The 23,387-nt window shown below is 42.8% G+C and overlaps 1 protein-coding gene across 13 annotated transcripts in view; it reads right to left on the bottom strand.

The window, feature by feature from the left end:
• The window catches only part of CEP112 (centrosomal protein 112), a 414,548-nt gene that overhangs the window by 196,930 nt on the left and 194,231 nt on the right, over nt 1–23,387 (bottom strand). For all 13 annotated transcript variants that reach the window (XM_068530225.1, XM_068530226.1, XM_068530227.1 and 10 more), the window contains one exon: nt 15,762–15,944. In XM_068530225.1, coding sequence (XP_068386326.1) covers nt 15,762–15,944 — 183 coding nt within the window. The remainder of the gene's footprint in view (nt 1–15,761; nt 15,945–23,387) is intronic.

Here is a 23,387-nt window from a genome sequence, read left to right as displayed (position 1 = left end):
CCGCCTTTGATTCTACATCAATTTATTCAAACCGCAGCTGGGTGGCTGAAAACGAAAGGACAGCATCATTTAAACCAACCATGTTCTCGACTTGAAAGAAGGGCTATAATTAAAAAAATGGGCATAAAAGAATGGAAATGGGATAATATTTTTTAATGGTAGTTCAAAGGCCGACAGATGTCAGAGTCTTTGAAGATGTCAGTACACTGAGCAAGGAGTTGCCATGAAAGAGCCTGCCTGAGAGGTGAAGCAGCTTTTCAATGGCTGAGAAAACCCTTGCAGACACATGCTTGTGTTTTTAATTTGTCAGAGTTTCTGCAGTATTTTCTGATTAATGACACACGATTATAACTGCATAGCAGACATATTTTTATCCTCGGTTAAATGAATCGCTTACTCCACATTCTTTTAGAACTAGATAAGAATAGGGACACTTTCCTAGGAAGTCCCACACTGTTCTGATCGCTTCACATATTTATGCTAATTTTGTGGGACTGGCGAAATCCAGAGTTACTGTATGTTGCCAGCTTTTGTTCTCTTAATAGTCTGTTGCTGGTAACATTATGATGCACATGTGGTAGTCAGAACGCGGCTCACTACAGTTCCATTCTTTTCATGTACGTGGAACAATATGTGCTTGAATAATTAATTCGTGCACCAAGTCATGTCAAACCAAATTAGTGTTTAAAAACATTCCTGAGCTCCATCTAAACAACCATGGGCTGCCATAGGGTTTCAGAAGAGAAAGAGGTGCTTAAGGGGAAAAACTGCAGCCGTAACTGCAGTATGACGTTGATGCCACTCGAAAAGCCAGGGCCCTAATACGGCGTGTAGGACCCTGGGGCGCTGCGCTGGGTGGGGAGAGGCTCCAGGTCGTCTGACTCGCCCTGCGAAGCGGCCTCACGGTGTTCCCGGGCAGCAACCACACGCCACCAGCGGCAGCAGCAGAGAAAGGCTTTCCCACCAAGGGCCGGCCTGTAACCGATACCACGACGAGGTGCAGCGGAAGCGCTCACAGCTCTGAAGGCACACGACGTGGGGTCAAGTCCCAGCCCCTCGCTCAAGCGCCGCCCGGCCGGGTCTGCCCGCCTTCTGTCAGAACCGAGCTCACACCTGCCCGCTCCCAGAAAGCCGGTGCAGGTGTCCAGCACACGCGCTCTGCTCAATTCTCCTTCTCAGAATAAGCGAGACTCAGGAACAAACAGAAGCAGGCCATTTCCAGGTGGAAGCGTTCCCCTCCTGCACGGCTATTCCTATTTCCGCAGCTCGGAGCCCGGGCCCTGCCCTCCGCCGTCACCCTATGCGGCCACGACGGGTCAGGCCCTGGGCACACCCCTGTCCGCTTCGCAGAGCTGACCTCCACGGAGGGGGCCCAGCACGCGGGGACCAGGGCCGGGGCTGGGGCGCCCCGGCAGGCGGAGGGCGGTGAGCGGCGCGCCCACGCGGCGGGAGCCCCCGGGGCCCTAGAGGACAGGGGCTCCTTGGGGTTCTCCTCCTCCGGGAGGGGCGGCGGCCTCTGCCGTGTCTCTAGGTGACGCTCGGGGCACCGCTGCCCCTGGGCCTGACTTCGAGGCAGCTGGGGGGTCCCACCTCGTCGTCTGCACCTCCTGCATCTATCTGTTCCTGCCCCTCCCTCCACCGCCAGACGCCCGAGTCTCCAGACCACAGCGCCCACCCTCGGTGCTGTCCCACCAGGACAATATTCCTCTTCCGTCTCCTCTTCCACTCTTTCCATCCATCAGAACTCCCGCTTCTTCAGTGTGACGGACTTCACTTTTTTTTTAATTTAATTTTTAATAAAGATATAATTGACATATAACATTGTATTAGCTTTAGATGTAATGATTTTTAAATTGAGGTATAATTGACATACAACATTGTATTAGTTCAGGAGTGCAACGTAGTAATTTGACGTTTGCATATGGTGTGAAATTATCACCACAAGTCTAGTTAACGTCCTTCACCTCAGTTACAATTTTGTGTATGTGATGAGAACTTTTTTTTTTTTTAAAAGCCTTATTTTTTTATTATTTTTAATAAATAGGTTTTTCTTTTTTGTTTTTTTTATATACAGCAGGTTCTTATTAGTCATCAATTTTATACACATCAGTGTATACACGTCAATCCGGATTTCACTCTGATGAGAGCCACTCAACGAGAAACAATTTCGCGATGCGGTCGCATGACGCTTACTCTCGTCTCCACCGCAGGGCTGTTCAGGCCTTCCCTCCTCTGGGGAGTTCCCTGGCTCTTCCGGGCACTCGCAGCCTCCTGACCGGGAACGCGGGGCAGGCAAGCAGGGAAGGGCGATTCTCTCACTCGCGGTTTCTGCGGGCTCGCTACATTGCCTGGCGGAGTGTGGGGGCCCTTCCAGCGAGGCCTGTGTCTTGCTTTGCGTCCCTTCTCTCAGCGCAGTGGCTGGCGCATGAGGGTGGCTCCGTAAATGAGGAATGCACAGAGATAAGGGAAGGAATCCTCGGAGTGTGACACAGTTCCATCTTAAGAGAAATCACTTGTTCCTTTTTCCTCCATTCATTTAAAGTTACGTAAAAGCGTTCCGAGTCACCTACTCCAGAAGTCGCCTTGCTGTGTGATATTTACCCGTTCTGAACACCGAAACGCACGCATGGGCGAGGCAGTGAAGGCGCACACGCTAAATAAGGAAGAGGGCCGAGGAGACACGTGCTCCGCGGCGATTCCCAGCAGCATCGCCGCTGGGGCCTCTCAGGGCTGCGGGCAGCCTGCGCTCTCCTACCTCCCGCGCCTCGACCTCGGAGGCTCAGACGCTGAGCTCCCGTGCGGGCCAGGGCACACCCTGCTCCTCTGCGCCTCTCTGGCTGACCTCCAGGGCGGCTGCGACGCCCTCCTCTGTCCCCAGCCCGGCGGCTCTCCGTGGACCCCAGCCTGCCGGAGCGGCAGCGGGACCGGAAGTGGGGCCGGGCGGGAGCCGGGCTGGCGTGGGTGCGGGTCAAGCGCGTCCTGCCGCTCCGGGCCGCGCAGCGGCTTTCCCCCGGGTCTGCCTTCCCGTCGCTGGCTTCCCTGATCTCAGGGCCCGTGTCCCGCGGCAGGCCTGGGCCACGTGGAGTCGGCCCTTGCGCACTGCTGCTCATTTGGTGCAGCCGTCTGTTTACGTTGTGTGGCCACGGTTCACAAATTGAAATAAGTCAGCTAACATTTATAGGGTCATTTGAAAACATCTGCCCACCCCAAACTCTCACAAGAGCCCAGGAGTCAGGCATCATGGCTCCTGAATTACCACTTTTTCTTGGTTCCCTTGCCCTCATCCTTGACCCATTTCCCCAGTCTTCTTGTTCAGGGCTATGTCCTCCATCTTCTCTTAGGCAATGAGTGTGGTCACCCTCATTCCATTCCCCTCCTCAGAGGAGCTCATCCTCACAGCTCTGGTACCTGTTGCCATCCATCCTGGTGACCCCCAAGCCTTTATCTCCAAAGGAGAGCTCTCCTCTGAACTCTAGCCTTATATTTCCAGGTGCCTAAGTGACAATCAACACCTGATGCCCTGTGCACATGGACCACAGCCCCGGCCTCCTCTCCCTCCCTCTCTGCCACATCGGCTTTCCTGTCGCCAAAGCCTTGGCTAAGTCCCTCATCACCTGTCACTAGGATGACTCCCAACGAGCCACCCAGCCTCCAACCTCACTGCCTTACGACTTCTTAATCCTCTGCTTCAATTCTCCAGTGACTTCTGATTGTCGACAGTTACAATCTCTCCACTTTGTACTGGACACGCCTGTCGTTAAAAAAAAATGGAGCATGCAACCTAGCATGTATATGTGTAAATCTGTAACACGACCATATTAATACATTCTGCACATGACAAAACCTTACACAAAATACACATAAATGGAAGTTCTTTTCTTTCTTCCTATATCCTAACGGACCCTACTTGGGGGAACACTGCTCTAAGTAATTACCAGGAGGGGTAACAAGTGTTGCAGGAAGGACACTGAGGTAAGGAGATGGAAGACACAGAAATGGCAGCACAGAGAGACAGTATAAACCCCAAACTGGAGACCAGCGTTCAGGGAGAGCTGGTCCTGACGTCCCAACATGGTGTAAAGTACTTCGCAGGTACTGATCATGCTACTCCCGTTTAGAATGCTTTTCCTATTCTAATTTGCAGAGCGAATTTCTAGTCACTAAAAAAAACTCCATGCATATGGCATCAACCTTTTCTGATCACCTCCCCAGACCCTATCTCCCCACACCCCATAACTCCATCTCTTCTTCCCCTGGGATCAAGGCACCTTCCTCACTTCATTGCACTTTGCTATACACACGTGTGTAACTCTAGAAGGCCTAAAGGCTGGGTCTGCTAGAGGAGGCCCCGAGATAGAACTGTCCATTTCCACGCTGGTACTGCTACTAGTTCCTTACACACAAGGTGGGCAAGGCGGGCATGCAGGCAAAGTTTCCAGTGAGTAGAAAGCAGCCAGGAGGGTACCGACCTCCCTCCACCCCAAAGAAAGGGGAGCTAAGCACCCTAAAGGGCCCGATTAAATCATCACATGGATCAGGTGGCAGCATCAGCAAAAGGTGCCCCACGGGGACCTGTGGGCCAGGGCAGGTTGCCCTTCTGACCGGGGGTGTTACTGTGTCTCTGCTCTATGCAGCCTGGATGTGTCCTGAGACGCACCCTCCGTCTACGTGAAAGGAAGGTATTCTTTGCCCCCACCTGTGGAAGGAACCATACTGCCCTCCGATCACGACAGATGCACGAATGCCTGCTTCCCCATAGACTAGACGAGCTGGAGGGCAGGGATCACTCCGTTTTGAATACTCCAAGGTTGACTACGGTGCCTGACACGTAGTGGGAGCTCAGCAGAGGACACCACTGAATGAATGACTGAATGTCACAGATGTGGAAAACAATGATCAGAGATATGAAGCTGGTTACTCAGGTTTATAAAGCCAGTAAGTGGTCGAGACCGGTCATGAACCAGCACCTTTGCTTTCATATTCGAAAAGAAATTGATCACTGCATCTAGGCCCATACGTTATTTATCACCTATCTGCCAATGATGTCCAAATTCGTATTCCTGGAGTCTCAACCTGCATTTCCAACTCCCTGTCGTGACGCACCTCCATCTGGATATTTAACGTGCAGCTCGAACTTAACTTGGCAACAACAGAACGCTTGTTTTTATTCCCTCCTAATTGTCCTCATAGTTGGCACCATCATCTAACTAGCTGCTCAAACCCTAACTCTAACGAAGTCCCCTTTCCCTCACTCCCCATAGCTTACCCATCAGCAAGTCCTACTGACAAATGGACACATCATACAGGCACCCAGGACTGTCCGCAAAGCCTCAGTGGCCTTTTAGAAGCGTGAGTCAGATCACGTCACCATCCTGCTCAGAAGCCTCTCCTTGTCTTCCAATCACATGCAGAGTCAAACCCAGCTCCTCAGAGGCCCTGCCCTCCCTGCACCTGCTCTGCTCCTGACACACAGGCTTCCTCTTCTCTTCCGCCAGCTTAGACAGCTCGCCCTGGAGTGGCCTCGCTGACGGCCGGCGAGCAGTCACCGGTCACGGTGCCACAGCTCTGCACCTAACGGTGACTGCCACGCGATGCTCTCCTTGTTAATTTGCGATTTGTGTTATCATCCGTCTTCCCCCATTCAAGCGTTAAGTTCCTTTAGAGCAGAGGACTGATCTATCGTGTTCCTTTCTGTAACCCTGAAAGGAACCCTCTTAGGGCCAGAGAGACCATTCCCTACACAACTTGGGGCAAGATTCATGTGAAAGCCACCTCCTGAAGGTGTATTCCTCCATCCCCAGGGCCTGGCACAGAACTGCACTCAAAATATCTTTATTGAGTAAATGAATCAAGTTGAAGGAAGTCTGTGTCATAGCAAATTCCATACACATAATTCTGCCTGATTTTGACAGATAGGAAAACGTATGTGGAAATAAATTTGATTTATACATTATCCAAAGAGTCACAATTATAAAAATGTTCAAGTCACAGAGTTCCATTTTGTCAATACCGGTATGGAACAATGAGACTTCAAAGAGCTATCAGAACAGTCAACAATAGTTATGATTTTCCTGAGAAGATTTACTCTGCTATTCCTATTTCTGAATTGAATTTTGTTAAGAAACACCAACTTTACGGCAATAGATTGTGACGTTTGCTGCATGTCGTACACCTCCACGGCTCACAAAACCTGAACCAGCACAGTCACACAGGCTTTTACAGGGGCCGGGGACACACGGCACCTCTTGAACTCAGGGCTTTTGTCGAACGACAGCCTTGGCAGCAATTTTTGAATGAATGAAGAACCAAAAGTTTTCCACCCTCACACTCTACTTCTCCTGTTGCACGTGCCAGCATCATTTTATCTGGAGCTATTGTAAAATTCGCCTAACAAGTGTGGATAACATTTACATTACAAAAATTAGCTTTTCAGGGAACATTCGGTAAACACATGCATCTTGTACGTTAAATGACATCTGTGCAAATAACGAAGTAAATAAGGTCCCACTTGACCCTAGAGATCTGGGGTTTGTTTCATTAATAAAGACTGACTTAAGGAGTAAACTTAAGATGAATGAATCACCAGTTTAATCTTAACCTTTTTAAAGACCTACAACTGTCAAGTCCTTACTGGAAAATTCCCTCATTTAAGACGCTAGGCCTGGTTGGTCCATTGCTGCACGTTCACTGAAAGCTCCTCTGTACCACAGAGCGATAATGTCACTGGGACACAAACACACCCATGCGTGCGCAAGCGCACACACACACACGCGCACGCACGCGCACACACACACACACACACACACCCCCCGAGAGCACTGCTGCATTGCAATTGACCTCACTAACAAGGAAAGAGACCCCAGATCCAGGCCACAAACTTCAGCAAACTTCACTCTCTGAGGACACCATTAGCTCATTCTCAAATATTACTACTACTTTCAGGCTTTGACTTCATACCCGAGGAAAACAAATCCAAATGAACAGGAAAAATAACACACATTTTCAAACCCTGCAAGTCTAATCGTGTATTGTTTCTTTATGATTTCTTGTCATCTTTCCCCAACCTCTCAGTATACAAATAAGCAAAAGTACTTGAGAGGTCAGGTAACAATTTAAAATAATTGTTAAAACAAGTGAAGAAAAATAACTTTCACTAAATTTTAATATTTGTTTCAATGGAAAAATATCATCTCAAGTTCCACATTGATCCACCAATTAGGTCTCAATGAGGCCACTTTTTATTATCCAAAAGTTTCCTTCTAGCGACAATATTTTCAAAGGTTTTCTCTACACAAATATTGAAGTAGTTTGAAAATAGACAATTATTTTCATGTAATGCCTTGCTCTCCTCCTCAAACAGGAGTTCAAGGTCTCCCTAACAGAAATTTCTGTGACTTTTCTCATGGAAAATGCTCAGGTGTTAAATATCTTGCGTATCATGCAACTAGGCATGATTCCAATTAGTCCTGAACCAAAGACAAAATGACAGTTTAATGAGCTTCAATTTGCCAGCTCTTTGAACATTTGATGATATCATCATTTTGCCAGTCATTTCTTGCACTCTGTCTTCAACCTCTCCATCCCCAAAAATTACCTCAAATATACAAATGAAGACATCAAGGATGTCTCTTAGGGAACTGAGTCAAAAACGCAAAAATGACTTTTCCAAGGCATCAAGGAAGAAGAGTCATTCGTCCCGTATTTCCTCCCAGATAACTTCTGCCAACTTCCTCAGTAATTTCATTTAGGCAGAGGTGAGGAGAAGGAAGGGCAAAATGCTAAGGGCAAAGGGCTAAACGAAGGCCTTTTTCCGTATGTCAACGGGAATGACATCCCTCACGTGGAATAGTGATTTACTGCTGGAGTACTTTATGTTAAAAGAAAAACCCTTCTGAAAGTTTTTCATTTTGGCCAAAATTACTCTAGAATTCAGCTCAAACTGCATCAACATAATTTGTTTTTGAGGATTCTAAAAGAAACACATTTTCTAATTGTTCTTTGTATTTCTATCAAGAAAGTCTCCAGGTTTGAACTTACTAAACCACCTCGACCTCACTTCTAGAAGGTTTTGACTAGCTGTTGCCATGTGATAGGATTCTTACAAGGATTCCTTTAGGGGAAAAAATGCCAACATTGAAGTCTTTGAGCTTTAAAAAGTCACTCCATTAAAAGGAATGGATCATATGTAATATTCCAAATTAGTATGTGAATATAACAGACATTCATCTATAGCAAACCATTCACAACAAACCATATTTCACCAATACTAAATGCAAATTCCTAAGCAATATTTTATAAAGATTGGTAGGTCCCACTGACCTAAAAGCTAACTGGATTCTTACTCTGGACATATCTTCTTATTTCAGTAATAACGTGAAAACCAAAAGTGAACCCATTTCAAAAGCACATTCATTCTTCCATTCTACAAATTCTAAAATTTGTGGGAAGGAATTCTATTCCAAATAAAATATTAAGAAATGCATATCTCTTCAAAGTTTAATTGGTTTCAGAATAGAGACATAGCCATGGCTGCCACTTGGGAGAAAGACTGAAACTACTGGCTAAGACCTGACTTGGATTTACATCGCCTGAGTTATGAGCATCAGTGTTTAAATCTAGCAATGCATTAAGAATCCAAAATTGAAAACGTAATGGAATTTATGCAGAATAAATGAAATTCAGAGACAATGAGCTCCTCCACAAGCAGGCGAATGGGCAGGGGAAGTGGTCACGAGCGCCAGCTACACTACTAGCTATGTCACCTTGGGCAACTTACTGCACTTTCAGAATCTTTCCTCATTGATAAAATGGAAATACACACAAGTCACATTCTCTGACCCAGGCAAGAAGGTCAAAACCATTTCCAAATAGGAAACTTAACCCTGATGGGGGACCGGAAGGGCTGGGTGAGGTAATGCGATGGAAGGGACCGAGCAGGGGAATTCAGCACCGCTCCAGAAGGCACTGCCGACTCAAAGCGGGCTCGAGCAGCCCAGTTCAGTTACGCCTGGCCGCACCGTCAAGGACAGCGACTCACTGAAAGAAACGCAAACTGAGATGAGAATCTCAGCCTGGGAACAAAGGTACCAGTGTCTCTCTCCCATGCCCGGCAGAGGTTCACACAACCCTCTCCCTTTTTTGCCATGTCCAAGTCTCTCCAAAAATCTGAAACCTTTCTTGGAAGAGGCTGTGAGAGATAAAGAGCACTGAATTAAGATTAAGAAGGCCGGGTTTGCTAGTTCTGTGACCTTGGGCAAGATAATGACCTTGGAACCACAGGTTCTTTATGTGTCAAATGAAAATAATTGGATGCAGTCATCTCTCGTGATGACTTAATCTGACAACATCATTGCTGGATACTCAAGACACTCGATACGACTAAAGGCTTCTTATCTGTCGGAACACAACTGTGTACACAGACTTGTGTTCCCTTGCAGTCTCCCGGTTTTCACCACTGCAGAGTGATCACATTATACCCTCCCCATTGTAAATATCCTCAGCATTTAATCATTAAGAACAACTTAATGTTCTTCAAAAACAAGTTAAATATTTCTTTAAAAATCCATTAAGTATAATGAGAACATAGGACAGATTTTTAAAGCAATCATTAATGATTGATATGAAGTTGTTATTGCAAATGGAATACTTTATACGTTATTATTTGGAAGGCTTGTCTTGAAAAGGAATATTCTTTATCTAAAAGTGGACCACATGCCATAGAATGTGGTTTCCATGGTAACTGCCACATTTTAAAAATATGCACAGGACTAAAGATACATCGTATAATACTTCGATAAATGGATCATTCTTAGAGAAATCAATTTCCTTGTCTCAGCCTGTTTTTGTTCATTAAACTTAATATAATTTTTTCCACAACGAGGACCAAGTTGAATTATTTATAATAGTTTAATTATAGGTAGATATATGCTACTTTTGTGCTTGTAAGATGAAAATAATCACAGTATTTTAGAATTATTATGGAAAAAGAAAGCTGGTGACCTACCAAAAATGTAGACTTTACTTGAAAGGGCATCTTTCTCTATTTTCTCCTAATTAAATGTACCTAAGAAATAGTATTCTTCTACACAGTAATATATACAATAATATATGAATGCAAATATGTTATTAGTTCATATGTAATTCTATTAGACACATCACCATTGGATACTAATAAAGTGAGATCTTTGCATCAACGCATCTATTCAGAATATAAGAAGGATTTTTGTCCTATTTGGAAAATTCTGAATAACCTACGTTTTTCACATCAGAAAAAGAATACTTCCCCCACAGTCTTTTAAAAATGGCTTAGTTGGGAAAAACCTCTATTTGTATTTTAAACACACACCAAAAGTTCTTGGGTTATCTTTTTCTTTTTTTTTTTAAACATCTTTATTGGCGTGTAACTGCTTTACATTGTTGTGTTAGTTTCTGCTGTGTAACAAAGTGAATCAGCTATACGTATACATATATCCCCATATCCCCTCCCTCTTGCTTCTCCCTCCCACCCTCCCTATCCCGCCCCTCTAGGTGGTCACAAAGCACCGAGCTGATCTCCCTGTGCTATGCAGCTGCTTCCCACTAGCTATCCATTTTACATTTGGTAGTGTATGTATGTCCATGCCACTCTCCCACTTCGTCCCAGCTTATCCTTCCCCCTCCCTGTGTCCTCAAGTCCATTCTCCACTTCTGTGTCTTTATTCCTGTCCTGCCCCTAGGTTCTTCAGAACCATTTTTATTTTTATTTTTTTGATTCCATGTACGTGTGTTAGCATACGGTATTTGTTTTTCTCTTTCTGACTCACTTCACTCTGTATGACAGACTCTAACTCCATCCACCTCATTACAAATACCTCCATTTCATTTCTTTTTATGGCTGAGTAATATTCCATTGTATATATGTGCCACATCTTCTTTATCCATTCATCTGTCAGTGGACACTTAGGTTGCTTCCATGACCTGGCTATTGTAAATAGTGCTGCAATGAACACTGTGGTACATGTATCTTTTTGAATCATGGTTTTCTCACGGTATATGCCCACTAGTGGGATTGCTGGGCCATATGGTAGTTCTATTTTTAGTTTTTTAAGGGACCTCCATACTGTTCTCCATGGTGGCTGTATCAATTTACATTCCCACCAACAGTGCAAGAGGGTTTAGGGCGTTAACTTTTAAAGCACTTCCGATCTAAAGATGTTTCGTAAGGGTTTCTGGAAGAGTCATATAGTGATAATACAGAAATGTAGGCTTATGACTTAAAATATGCTTTCTTTTGATCTGTAATACCCACTAAATTGGACCTCCCAAAGCAACTGCACTTTTTGATGTTGAGGATAATGGCATTACCCATAAATTAAAATGAAGATTTGGCACATTAAAATAAACATGCTAATTACATTTTGTGAAAGTACTTAAAGAATCCTAGGCTTTCCCACTGGATTTTATTCCCAAATGTTTTAACATATAGAGAACATCATCAATTATACTGGTCAGCGCCTTTTACACTAAGCCCCATGTCATATATTTCTCTCAGAATTGAGCGTTAGAAAAAAAAATGAACTGGTATGATTTCTTCCATTAGATATTTAGAATTACACAATTCATCATGTTTCACTCTTCACTGTGGCTTCTAGGCAAGCTCAGAGCTAAAACTTGTACTTAACTGGAGCATTTTCTTTAAAAGTATGGATTTTCTGATGCGGTTAATATCAATTTATTGCTTAATTACTAGTTTCAGTTATATTGCATCTGTATGTGTTTATCATAAAATGCTGCCTCAAATCCTTTTTGAAAGTGCTTGGAATATAAAGAAATTAAAATCAAACGTTTTCAACACAAAAAGTACTAGCCCCCGCAAAGCCCAAAGACCACGTATAGGTTCAACAATAGGGTTCAGAACATACATATTGTTAAATTCACCCTTTGAGTAATCTCTGAAGAATAATAACCCATACTTAATCCACTGCACACATGTACACACCCAGTTTATAAATGGACATTTAATCTTGTGCCCAGATTCCCAAATTCATGGAAAATAAAGTAATGTTATCAAGATATCGTTTTTATAATTGTCCTATCATAAATATCTTTTTTGGAAAACTTTTTTTTAAGTGGAAGAGAGAAAGAAGAGGGGCTCTAAAAATCCCACATTTTAGAATCGGCGATGGATGTAGCCTCTTACTGTGAGTCAGTACGGCAAAATCCAGATGATCTGTCTTTATTGTGCAAAACTGTTCACGTTAGAATCATGATTCTCAGTTTAGGGAATCACGACAGGCATCAAGATGCCAGCGTTAGGCAAGACCCACCTCACTATACACAAATTCCCAGTTAAATGTATTTTCAGACGCTGCCGATAACCCTGCCCGCTCTACCGACGGCGGTTCACGGTGGCTGCAGTGGCTCCTCTCACTACTCAAGGCTTCTGAACCTCAACAGCTCACAGACAGCTGTCCCAACATGGGGACACCACCTCTGGGGCGGATCACAGAGGTCCTCTGGAACAGTCTCTACAGGGCTCATACACACCATTCACTCCAGCAGCAAACATCAAAGATCAAGCAATCTCTCGAGTGGTTCAGGGTCCTAAAAGCGCAACCAAGGGATCAAGGAATCTACGTTCTGTTTTTCTTCAAGTTCGAGGCGATGAACTGCAGAAATTCTTTCACTACATTTTGCAGTTCAAAAGCAAAACAAGAATTACATGAGGACTACCATGTTAGAAGAAGCTTTCCTAAGATGATCACAACAAAACTATAAATTTCCTTTATGTTAAAAAGCATGATGGAATCAAGCAAATCATTCTCCAAAATAACTTCAATAAGAGGGATCTGGCCAATGAGAAATATTTGATAATGAGGTTGCGAATTTCCATATGTCTTGAAATCTACTGATCTGGATGCTTTTCCTTAAACATTATGACCTCAGGTACATACCAGACTGAACATCTTATATGAAGGCAGGAAAATTTAATGTGCATTTTAGCAAATGTTAAGTATCACAACATAAACTCTCCCATCGCTGAAAATCAAGGAATTATGGCAAAAATATAATGTATGCATAGAATAATTAGCTAAACGCACCAAATAAAAAGAGAAAAATGGTTAATTGTCCTTAGTTGTATTACTGTATCTTATCGTTTCTCTATAAAACAGAAATTACTTGAGTAACAAAGCACCTGTATAATAATTATATAGCATATTCACCGAAAGGGAGCTCCCAGTTGATATGATTCACCTTAAGGTAGGTGACTATACTTTATAACAATGGTTTTAAATAGTATACAACATATTACATACTCGAAAGAAGCCAAAAGTAGATTTCTAGTATATTGCTTGCAATGAAGAATCTGACAGAAGAAAAGCAGCAAACAAAGCCATAGAATAGATATTGCACTGGTCCTCTTTTGCTTAAATATTCCAACTAGTCCTTTTTACAAAATGGCCTCCATTGCTTAAACGGGAGCAGCCGGGCATGAACTGAAAATCAAATGTCTCCCTGGAACTCAAATAAAACATTACACAATCCAGTATTTAAGATACTTGTGTTTGTTCTGCATCAAACCACAAAACAGTGATTTTTAAAAAGGCTCTTCTATTTTTAAAAAAATATGTCACTTTGTTTTTTTTGAAATTTGTGAATGGAATTCAGAACCTAAAAGGTATTATGCATTAGATTATTTAGACCACAATCATGAAAAGACATATTTGGAAAATTTAGGACTTACCTGAGGAAACTGTGAATTAATAGCCCCGATAAAGAGGCAAAAATAAATACAAGTTGTCAGCATTTTGGTATACACGGTTAAGATTTTTTAAAATATAACTTACTGATAAGAGTTTTTTAAAACTATGTTCTCTAAAAACAACTTAGTATAGCTTCTGCAGGAAATCATTTTGATTTTGATCAAGAATGCATTTAGCCTAAGTTTCCATCGCTTACTAGCATTCCCGGGACAGCAATTCCAATTGTTCCAAGAAAGACAGAAAATCTCAGAAATATAATCATATGCTACAGCATTTGAAGAGGTCAGATTAATACTTCAATTAGAAGAAATTCAATTAATAACTTCATTATACTCTCCCTGTGGCTTAATTATATGTAATAATTCCATAAAATTTCCCTTCTGTTATCACTGGATGAACCGCACCCAATATACGGCAGATACGACATATGCAAAGTCACAAAGATTTCCTCTAAATTTGGCCTCTGTCTGTGTCAGCTTTCTACAACACCACGAAAATAGTTAGAAGTTGTATAAATTAATGTATTTAACTGTATCGATTATTCAATTCTACCATGCAAACAGATCCTACACTGATTCAGAACCCAAATATCTTCTCAAAGAAGACAATGGTAAGGCTTAACATCGTCTTCGAAGGAGAATGTAAGTTTGAAAATATGCTTAACAAATTGTATGACTAACAATTAAAAGAGCAGAATATATTTTATAAAGGCTCTAATGAGGTTGGTGGCAAAAATATAACACACGTTGACTTCACAGGAACCACCTGACTATTCTGGTACCAGGGCTACTACAATGACTACCTCTTTAATTAACAAACCCCCATGAAACAAATTTAACTAATTTTCCTAGAAATGCATGTGACTGACAAAAAAGCCTGTGCCTCCATCTTTATCCGAAGGTAAAACACAACCCAAGGTCAAATGAAGATGACCAACAGCCCTATTCTTTGCCTTACCGTCTCCCGCCTTCCACTCAAGACATAACATCTATTTAATCAGCAGTACTTTTATGTTTAGATAATTACGAAATTGCTTAAACACATATTATAACAAACAGACGGTCTATTTCGTTGTTTAAAAATTATGTTATTTGGGGAGGAAGGATAACCAGGAAGAAGCTCATGTGTGCTGTGGATAATATGGCTACATTTCAATGGGAGAGAGGTATTTAGACCTAGCAGATGATACGGTTTTATTAGAAAAGAAAATTATCTTTTTATTGGTATCAATTGCTCTTCAATTTTCCTTTAATAAAATTTCACAGCAACCTCCTCAGGAGGAAACACTAAAGGCCTCTGATTATATATACCGTAAAGAACGTATTGCACCACAAAGAAACACACCCGATGAGATTTTTTTCCATCTGAAATTTATAAAGGTAATTTTCCATGCTGACAGTGCTCATTCCATCCCTAAGTTTGAAGAGTCAAACGCTGCCACAGCTGGGGGTTATTCTGCAAATGGCCTCCAGCAGGGACTGCAGGGGTGAGGCAGGAGGCGTGGCGTGCTCATGGGGGGGTAGCCCTTCTCTTTATCAGTTACCATCTCAGTAAGCTAATCGAATATAGAGTCCAAAGAAAAAAAGCAACACTAGGAAGGAAAAGCAAATATTAAAACAGCTGCCTGATTACCTACAGAGATTAAAACAAAAAGCAAGGAGTGAGGCTGATATATTTCCTGGGGATTTGCTAAGGCTGAGGGGAGGGGTAAGGGGCAGATACCTTAAGAAAAATCCATCATGAAAGGAACTGAGACAAGATTATAAAAAAGGGGCCAAGTTATAGCGCGCCATGGGATTTTAAATCTGGCTACCTGTGGTTTCTGTAGTTAAAGCTTTATTCATCCCCCAAAAAAGGGGGGGGGGGGCGGTGGTGGGGACAAAACAAACAAATCACATTTATTTGTCAGTTTTGCAAATGATCAAACAGCGTGCATCAACAAGAATAATAAGAAAACATGAAACGCTGATGACTTTTTAAAAAGAGGTCCCCGTTTTATCAAATATTATTGATAATTACCTGTGACTCTCGATTCTTGAACTCTTGGATTTGATTTTCGTGCTCCCTGTTGGCAGTGTGGAGCTGCTTCTCCAGGTCTCCAGTCTCCCGTGCGTGGGCTCGGACTAGGCTCTCCTTCTCTGCGTTATGCTGCTGTAATAGGTGCGTCTTCTCCTGTGCGTGCTCCAGCTTCAGCTCTACTATCTGATTGGACAATGAGGACAGTTCATCAACAGAACATCCTTGTCGTCATGACAACTCATGGCCAGCTTAATTTTTCTCTAATTTGCCCAAGTTGAAAATTTTATTTTTTGCGTCACTATTACCTCACCCTTAAAATACTCTCATTTTTGGGGGGGGGGGGTGGGGGGTGGATTTTATCTAAACCTCCTAATATTCAAGACAGCTGGGCATATTCAGTAAATCCTTCTGCAATCTGTTGACACAAAAGCCCGAAACACTGAAAAAAATTTTGTCGAATGTTAGGTATTTCCTCCCCAAGAATTTGGGTATCGCGGACCAGCAATGGTCATAAATGGTTGATAGTCAGTACGCTCTGCTTTTTGCTGAAATATATACAATGTGAAAAGCAGCAATTAAATCGGTCAGTTTTCTTTACGGTTTTCAAATAAAAGATCGAAGCTAAGTACGCATCTGGATTATTGTATATACAGTTGTCTTTCTAAAAATAAAACGATAAATTTCAAAGCTCTATTATCTCGTTGTCAGCTACGGTATACCAACATAAACAGATGTTATGTGTTCCAGAGGGGCACCTGCTGTGCTGCAGGCTTGCGCCATGATTTCATAAAGAGCATTCTGTTCTCAGGAAACCTTTCCCAGTCCACTCCGCACTGGAGACTGTGACCTTGGCCAGTCTTAGCCTCTCCCTGCTAGACTGACCGGCAGCCCGAGACCGAGGGCCTGGTTGCCGCAGCTTTGATACTAATCCCCCCAGGCTGTGCACAATGGCACCCTACCTGGCCTGCACACTATAGCCAGCCAGGCTGTCTTTGAAGCAGGTGATGAATAGGGACTGCAGGAAGCCAGCTTCCCCAGTGAACTCCAGGCCCACACAGCTGCTAAGAACAGTCACTTGGGTTTTTCTTCAGCTTCGGTGGATTTCAGGGGGGAAACCTGCTGTTATCTAGAATACGCTGTGTTATTTTCGGCGTGAGAATCCATCTTCACAAACGCTAACAGCAGGAGCCTGCTCCAAGTCCATCTTGTTTCGAGCAACGAATCACCAGACCACCTTATCTTAAAGCTATAGCATTCATTCCTCCAGGCATGCATGCTGCACCACGTTTCGGAAGTCATTTTCTCTGGAGACTTAAAACTCTCGTCCTCTAACGGCAAATTAAGAATGAGGACACAGATTAAAATTGCTGTTAAATTTAGGTTTCAAAATGTCTTCTTGTTGCGCCTTTTCTTTGAGGGTGGGCAAATCAACAATAAACTCCTGACCACTCATAAATTTACTACGTTATTGAGAAGAAAGACAAGTAAGTATACTCACTCTGGAATATACACACTTATCGGAACAAGACAGTACCGAAAACAATATGGGAAATTTTATTTTGCATCTGAGAACAAAGACGCATTCTAGTGAATTTATGTCTGTTTAAAATTTAGGGATCTTTCTTGCATACTATTCTACTATAGGCAATATACAGAAAAAAACGCGTACAGATTCTCTCTTTATATACTATGCCAAGGAGAAAAGTTTTCTATGATCATTTAAAATAAGTGTGCATGGTTTTCTCTGTGATTCACACAACTACAATGTCAATCCCAACAAAAAAGAGAATTTAAAATTTTACTGATATTACTGCATCATTTTCAGGCGGCCAAGTATATGAATTACTGAGTTAGGATATTTTTGGAACAGTCTTGGACACATGCTTATTTCTACTCAGTGTTATACTATCAAGCACTATAATAATGAAATTATAAATTTTAGTAAAACATTTAAACATGTAGCACACTGAAAGGAAACAGAAAGAGGTAAAAAGTTCTACTGAGATCTGATTCTCAAAAGCCTCAAAAAAACCTGGGAGAATGGTGTGATTTAAAATTGACAGAAAGCAAAATATTTTACAATACTCTAAGGAAAAGTAACCGATTGACCTATAATTAAGGCAGAAGAATTACAGAAGTTTTCCCCCAAGAAAAGACGCACGACCAGGACTGGCTGCGAGATCATTAGTAACAGCGCCGCCTTGGTCTAGGCTCTAGAACCAACACCCTTCCATAGAAACTCTGAGTCATCTGAGGAGTTCTGACACTTGGACCAGTGACCCTGCTTTCCGTCCATTCATTTTAAAAAGTCAGGAACAAATGAAATAGAGACAATGGCATTTGAAGCCCAAAGATAGATGTTCATAAATTAAACTATTAAAATAGTTTGCTATTTTGTCAGGGTCTGTTGCTCAGTGATCCTGGTTAATGAACAAATCTCAAGGTTGCCAGAGCCTTTTCACATGAAATCGCTCAGCCCTGTCTGCTCGATCCAATGCTGTTTGGCCAACTTCTAGAGGTTACAAGCCCTTTCTAGTCTTTGCCTAGGTTTCCTCACTGTCAGCAATTTCAGGCAGGGGTGTCCTCTCCAGATTAATGGCAGGGTCCAGGAGAAAAACCCTAATGTTCTGGGAACATCTTGATGATGATATTCATAACCATATTCAATGCCATCATCAAGGTGGATCTGTGTTAAAATTCAACCTAGCCCCTTCCAGGTAGATAAATGTCCCTTACATGTGGGTGCTTCTCAACAGCAAACATGAAGTAGCATATTCTCTTTACCCTGAGCTACTAGATACTTTTAGTTGACCACAATAAGGTGCAATGGAACTAGTGGTTACCAGGAGGTGGTACGTCATGGAGAGTGTGGAGGATGGGAAAGCAGACAGCATCCGCGAGGGTGAATGATGAAGTGGTCAGTGGGGTCTCTAAGTCAAGGTGGTCCAGAGCCCATAATCTATGCTCCAGCGGAAAGAGGAGGCCCCATCGCCAAGGAATTCTTAAGTAAGGCCAGGTAAAGAGCTCCCTGTAATGCAGGAGGGAAGGCTTTAAGCTCCCTAATCCAAAAGCATGGAGCTGTGGGCCAGGTAACTATGCTTGTAATGCCACTCGACTGGTGTGAAAGCAGACTGGCATTTCTCCCAGGACAAGGGGAGTGATTAGGCCTCACGTTCAAGCGCCTAGGAGCACCTGCCAGCCTTTGTGACGCTGGACTTGATAGCCTGCTGGTTGGGGCCTGCGTGAGAAAATGGCTTTATTGCCTAGAAGCTACTAGGTTGACTCACACGAAATTATCCAACAGGAGATGAATAAGGGCCCTGCCCCACCCACTATGCCACCCCAACACATTCTGACCTTGAGGTTCTGAGATCCCTGAAGGCACAGCCCTCCTCCCAGACCAGATCCTACCGCGTATGTCGATGGTCTCCTCCCTCCGCCTGAAGCTCCATGCATGTGTCCTGGGGTAGGAGCACACCCAGGCCCTGAGACGACAAGATGCGGGTGCTAGACAGCCAAGTCCCTGAGGGCCTTGGAATACACACGCTAAGTTCTCCTAACTGTTTTACAGCAGAATTAGTGCTAGCAAATATGGCCTGAACATGCTTTGATAATCTTATTTTTTGAAGTCATTACCTCTCCATACACAGTATATAGAAGATCAACGCATCCCAGTAATACTCCTCAAGGTCAGAAATTCCAAAACCAGAAGAGTAAATTATAGACGTAATAGAATGCACCCAACACATAAAAAAGGAGGAATTGCAGTACAAAAATATTAACTGAAATAACCTCAAATGTAACCAGAAGACAAAATCTATATTCTGCAAGCCCCATCATTCTGGAGGGGAGGAAAACATACCTTAAAAATCAGAAACAACTGGAGTGATAGGAGAACTTACTAAGAACATGAGTGCAATGAAAGAAGAACTCAAAGACAAGAAGACAAAACAACAGAATTAACTAAGGATCAAATAACTTTATCACAAAATAAATTCTAAATTAGAAACGAGTTGAATAAACAGGGCTAAAAATGGAACCACTGATACAGACGGAAGACTGGAGATAATCACAGTCAAGGTCCATGAAGGACACAAAGAAAAGATAATATAGAGAGAAAGTGGAAAAAGAAAATCCGTGTGTGGGAAATTCCCTGGTGGTCCGGCGGTTAAGACTCTGCACTTCCAATGCAGGGGCGCGGGTTCGACCCCTCATCAGGGAACTAAGACCCCACATGCCGCGCAGTGTAGCCAAAAAAAAAAAAGAAAGAAAGAAAATCCGTGTGTACACAGGTACGTTATCAGAAGACTTCCCTGAAATGAATGAAGAGTTAAATGCCTATAATCAAAAAAGCAAACTGTGTACCAAGAAAAACTGATTTAGACTGAGGAAAAGAATGGCTCAAGAATACTATAACTAAACTCAAACATGGAAAAACTCAAAGATTATAGAACCTAAACCACTCTTGGAAAAAAAATACTTGAGGACGAAATTTAGGCAACCAAGAGATGACTGACAAAGCTGTGTTAAGAGCAACCTTTGTGCCAAAAGGCAGTGGGTCAATGTGTGCAAGCTTCAGGGAAAGAGAGGAGGAGCAGAGACTTTCATGCCCAGCCGAACTATCCTTCAAAATAAGGGAACAAATGGTGACTCTCAAGCAGGCAGAAACACAGTGGATACGACAGCTACATGCCCTTCTGGGAAAAACGACTTGAAGAAATCTCAGCAGTCAACAGATGAATCAAAATAAAGGACTCAGATATGAAAAAAAGTTCTGGTGGCGTACATATCATCGATTTAAACTTAAAAAGCTAACTATATGACTGTGAGAAGCATGGTTATGGAACAGAATATAAATGTTACAAAAATCAACAATGTATAAATAATACTATAACTGATAGAAGAAAGGTAGGGGTGGATGGAAGGAAGTGGAAGCATGTTACTTTTAATCTTTTCATAACAGGGAGTAAAAACTGAACCATAAAATTCAAAAATGCCTCTAATCTCAATGTATTTGTAATCTTTATTTCTTAACTTTCTAAGAAATCATTTCTTGTATGGTAAAGAACCAATTTTCTAAACTTCAGAAATTCCTTCAGTTTCCCCTGCTTCTTTACTTTAACTGATTTCACATAAAACTAAATATTTCAGTAAAAGTGACAAATATAGCATGGTCCCATTTTTTAAGAACTGCTCTTGTCTATATCCCTATCTATCCTTCTACTACCTCACAGAAGTGTCTGGGATGATGACCATCTGAGATGAACAATAAATAGTCATTTCTGGAAGATAAGATTTTGCTAGAATTTTTGCTTCCTTCGTCGTATGCATTTATCATGTCAAATGGCTACCGCTCCCTTTGGGGGGAATATTAACTTGTCACGTTGCAAGAGCCTTTATCAAGAGACATTGTCTCCCTTCAAGCACATGGATTCTGGGTCTGTGAACTTAAATCTGGAAACTTGAATCATGATTTTCCATTGAAGTGGAGAACTGTCTAAAGTTCACTTGCCAGCCCTTGACTTTCTTTCTTGATATTGTACAAGTATCACTCCCGTTGGTCTCTGTCTTATCCCTCAGAACTCCGTGCTTTATTCACTATCGCCACAGACCCCTGCAGGGCAAGACACCTTGGTGGCCACTCCCGCCATGCTGCCCACTGCAGCGGTCACTCCTACCATCCATCTGATGTTCAGGGCCCCACTGGCAGACCCCCAGCAGCCCACTGAAAGTCGGCCGCCCGGCTCCAGCGTAGCAGGGCCTACGGTGGGCCTGGCACACGGTGGAAGCCAGCCTGGAGCCGCTCGGTGGAATCGGGGGCCCATCACCATGCCTTCTTCAGCACCTCCTAGGCCCTCCCTGGGTGGAGGGTGTCTGGCCTAAAGTAACAAATTGCTCTAATGTTCTCATTCTCCTGAGACTTCGACCTCGTCCTCAGCACTATGCCAAGGCAGTTCTGGCATCTCCACCTCGGATCAACATGGCTGGAGTAGTAGAGAAGACCACTACCTAGTAAAATCGCAAGCTTCGTTAACATGCTACATACTTAAAAAAAGCGATGAATGTCAGCTCAAAATTGTCAATAATTATACACGTTAGACTAATAACAGTTCAAAAGGCACTTTGATATAAAGTGCTAGCCATTGAAAGTCGAGGATTTTCTGTAGGGCTTGCCAGGTGACACTCCCACATCATCCCACATCCTACTCAAGGGATCCCTGTGAAAATTTTTGCTTCTTGGTTGTGAAATTCAGTACTACTTTTGTGTCGTTGATAAGACTCATTAAAATCCTCACTAAAAGGCAAGTGTATCACTCCCTGTGTTTTTCCATTTAATGAAGTAGAGGACTTAACATCATCAGGCTATGTATCTGAGCAATTTTCCATTTGCATTTGCAAAACAGCACATTTGAAATGTCAAAATAAGTTACCAAATTCTCTAGAGCTCCAGAAATCTAGGTCCAGTGAGGCAGAGTCTACTGTAAAGATAGCACCGTTTCACTAGACTGATTCTTTACTAAAAGATGTTCAAATCTTTTCTTTATAAATTGCAGTTATATGATATAAAATGTGCTACTGGACATTACATTTCATGACCAATAAAGACTCCAAGCCTTTGGAGTCAGAGGAAAAAAACATTTTAGCACAGAAAATACTACAATATGGTCTGACTTTCTGAACATGTTAATAGAAACAGGCACCAAAAGAAACAGTAAAAAGTCAGCAGTGTGTCAAGAACAGAAATAGAATTTGTCACCTGTGGAGAGCCTTGTGGCTCCAGGATTAGGTATTTGCTACAACGAGATGAGCCATCCACGAAATCTGTCAATCAGCAATTCAGTTCAGCACACAAATTCTCTTCCTTTGAAAGTTTCACAGGACTGTGCTAACCGCTATAAGAGATACAGCGAGGCTCTGCCGGCCTGCACTGCTTCTTCACTCCTTTTCCTCCAGAGAGAACCTGTACAGCCGGGGACCAACGCCCGCCGGAGCCCCAAGCTTGGCATGCGCTGAGGGCTGAGGGCTGGAGGCTAGAGGCTGGAGGCTGGAGGCCCAGCAGAGATTCATGAAGGAGGAAGGCCCAGCAGAGATCATGAAGGAGGAAGGCCCAGCAGAGATCAGCCCATCCGTGCTGCCCGGGGAAGGAAGCAAGTCCTGTTCTCGGCAGTTTTCTTTCCCAGTTAACACTTCAAAATACTTACCCCCCACCTGCAGGTGATGAGTGACAATAAGCACCTGGAGGGTTTAAAACTTTTTGAAAAATCAGCTACGATTTTCTGTGTTTTTATCTGGCAGACCTCACTTAAAACCCAGGAAGGAGCCAGAGAGTCGAATGTTTCAAGAAGATTTTTCTTCGTGGTTTAATGATCGTTTACTCAAGCCACTAAAATTGAGATAACTAAGAATATACCCTCTTAGGCAGAGTTCAACACTTTTGAAAAACACATGTCTTAACTGTGTATTTTAATTTTAATTTATTTTACCTTATGTCCGTTTATCTAAAACACATTCAGTTCGTCTTAATCTAGTAGACCCCTGCTGTAGAATATGAAAAATAAAAACCATCAGAGTTTCCCAGTTAGTATAAAATTTAGAAGGACAAACAGATCAATCAGGTTATAAACT

This window comes from Eschrichtius robustus, chromosome 20 (assembly GCF_028021215.1).
Source record: "Eschrichtius robustus isolate mEscRob2 chromosome 20, mEscRob2.pri, whole genome shotgun sequence".
Lineage (NCBI taxonomy): Eukaryota > Metazoa > Chordata > Mammalia > Artiodactyla > Eschrichtiidae > Eschrichtius > Eschrichtius robustus.
This window is presented reverse-complemented; position numbering and strand designations above follow the sequence as displayed.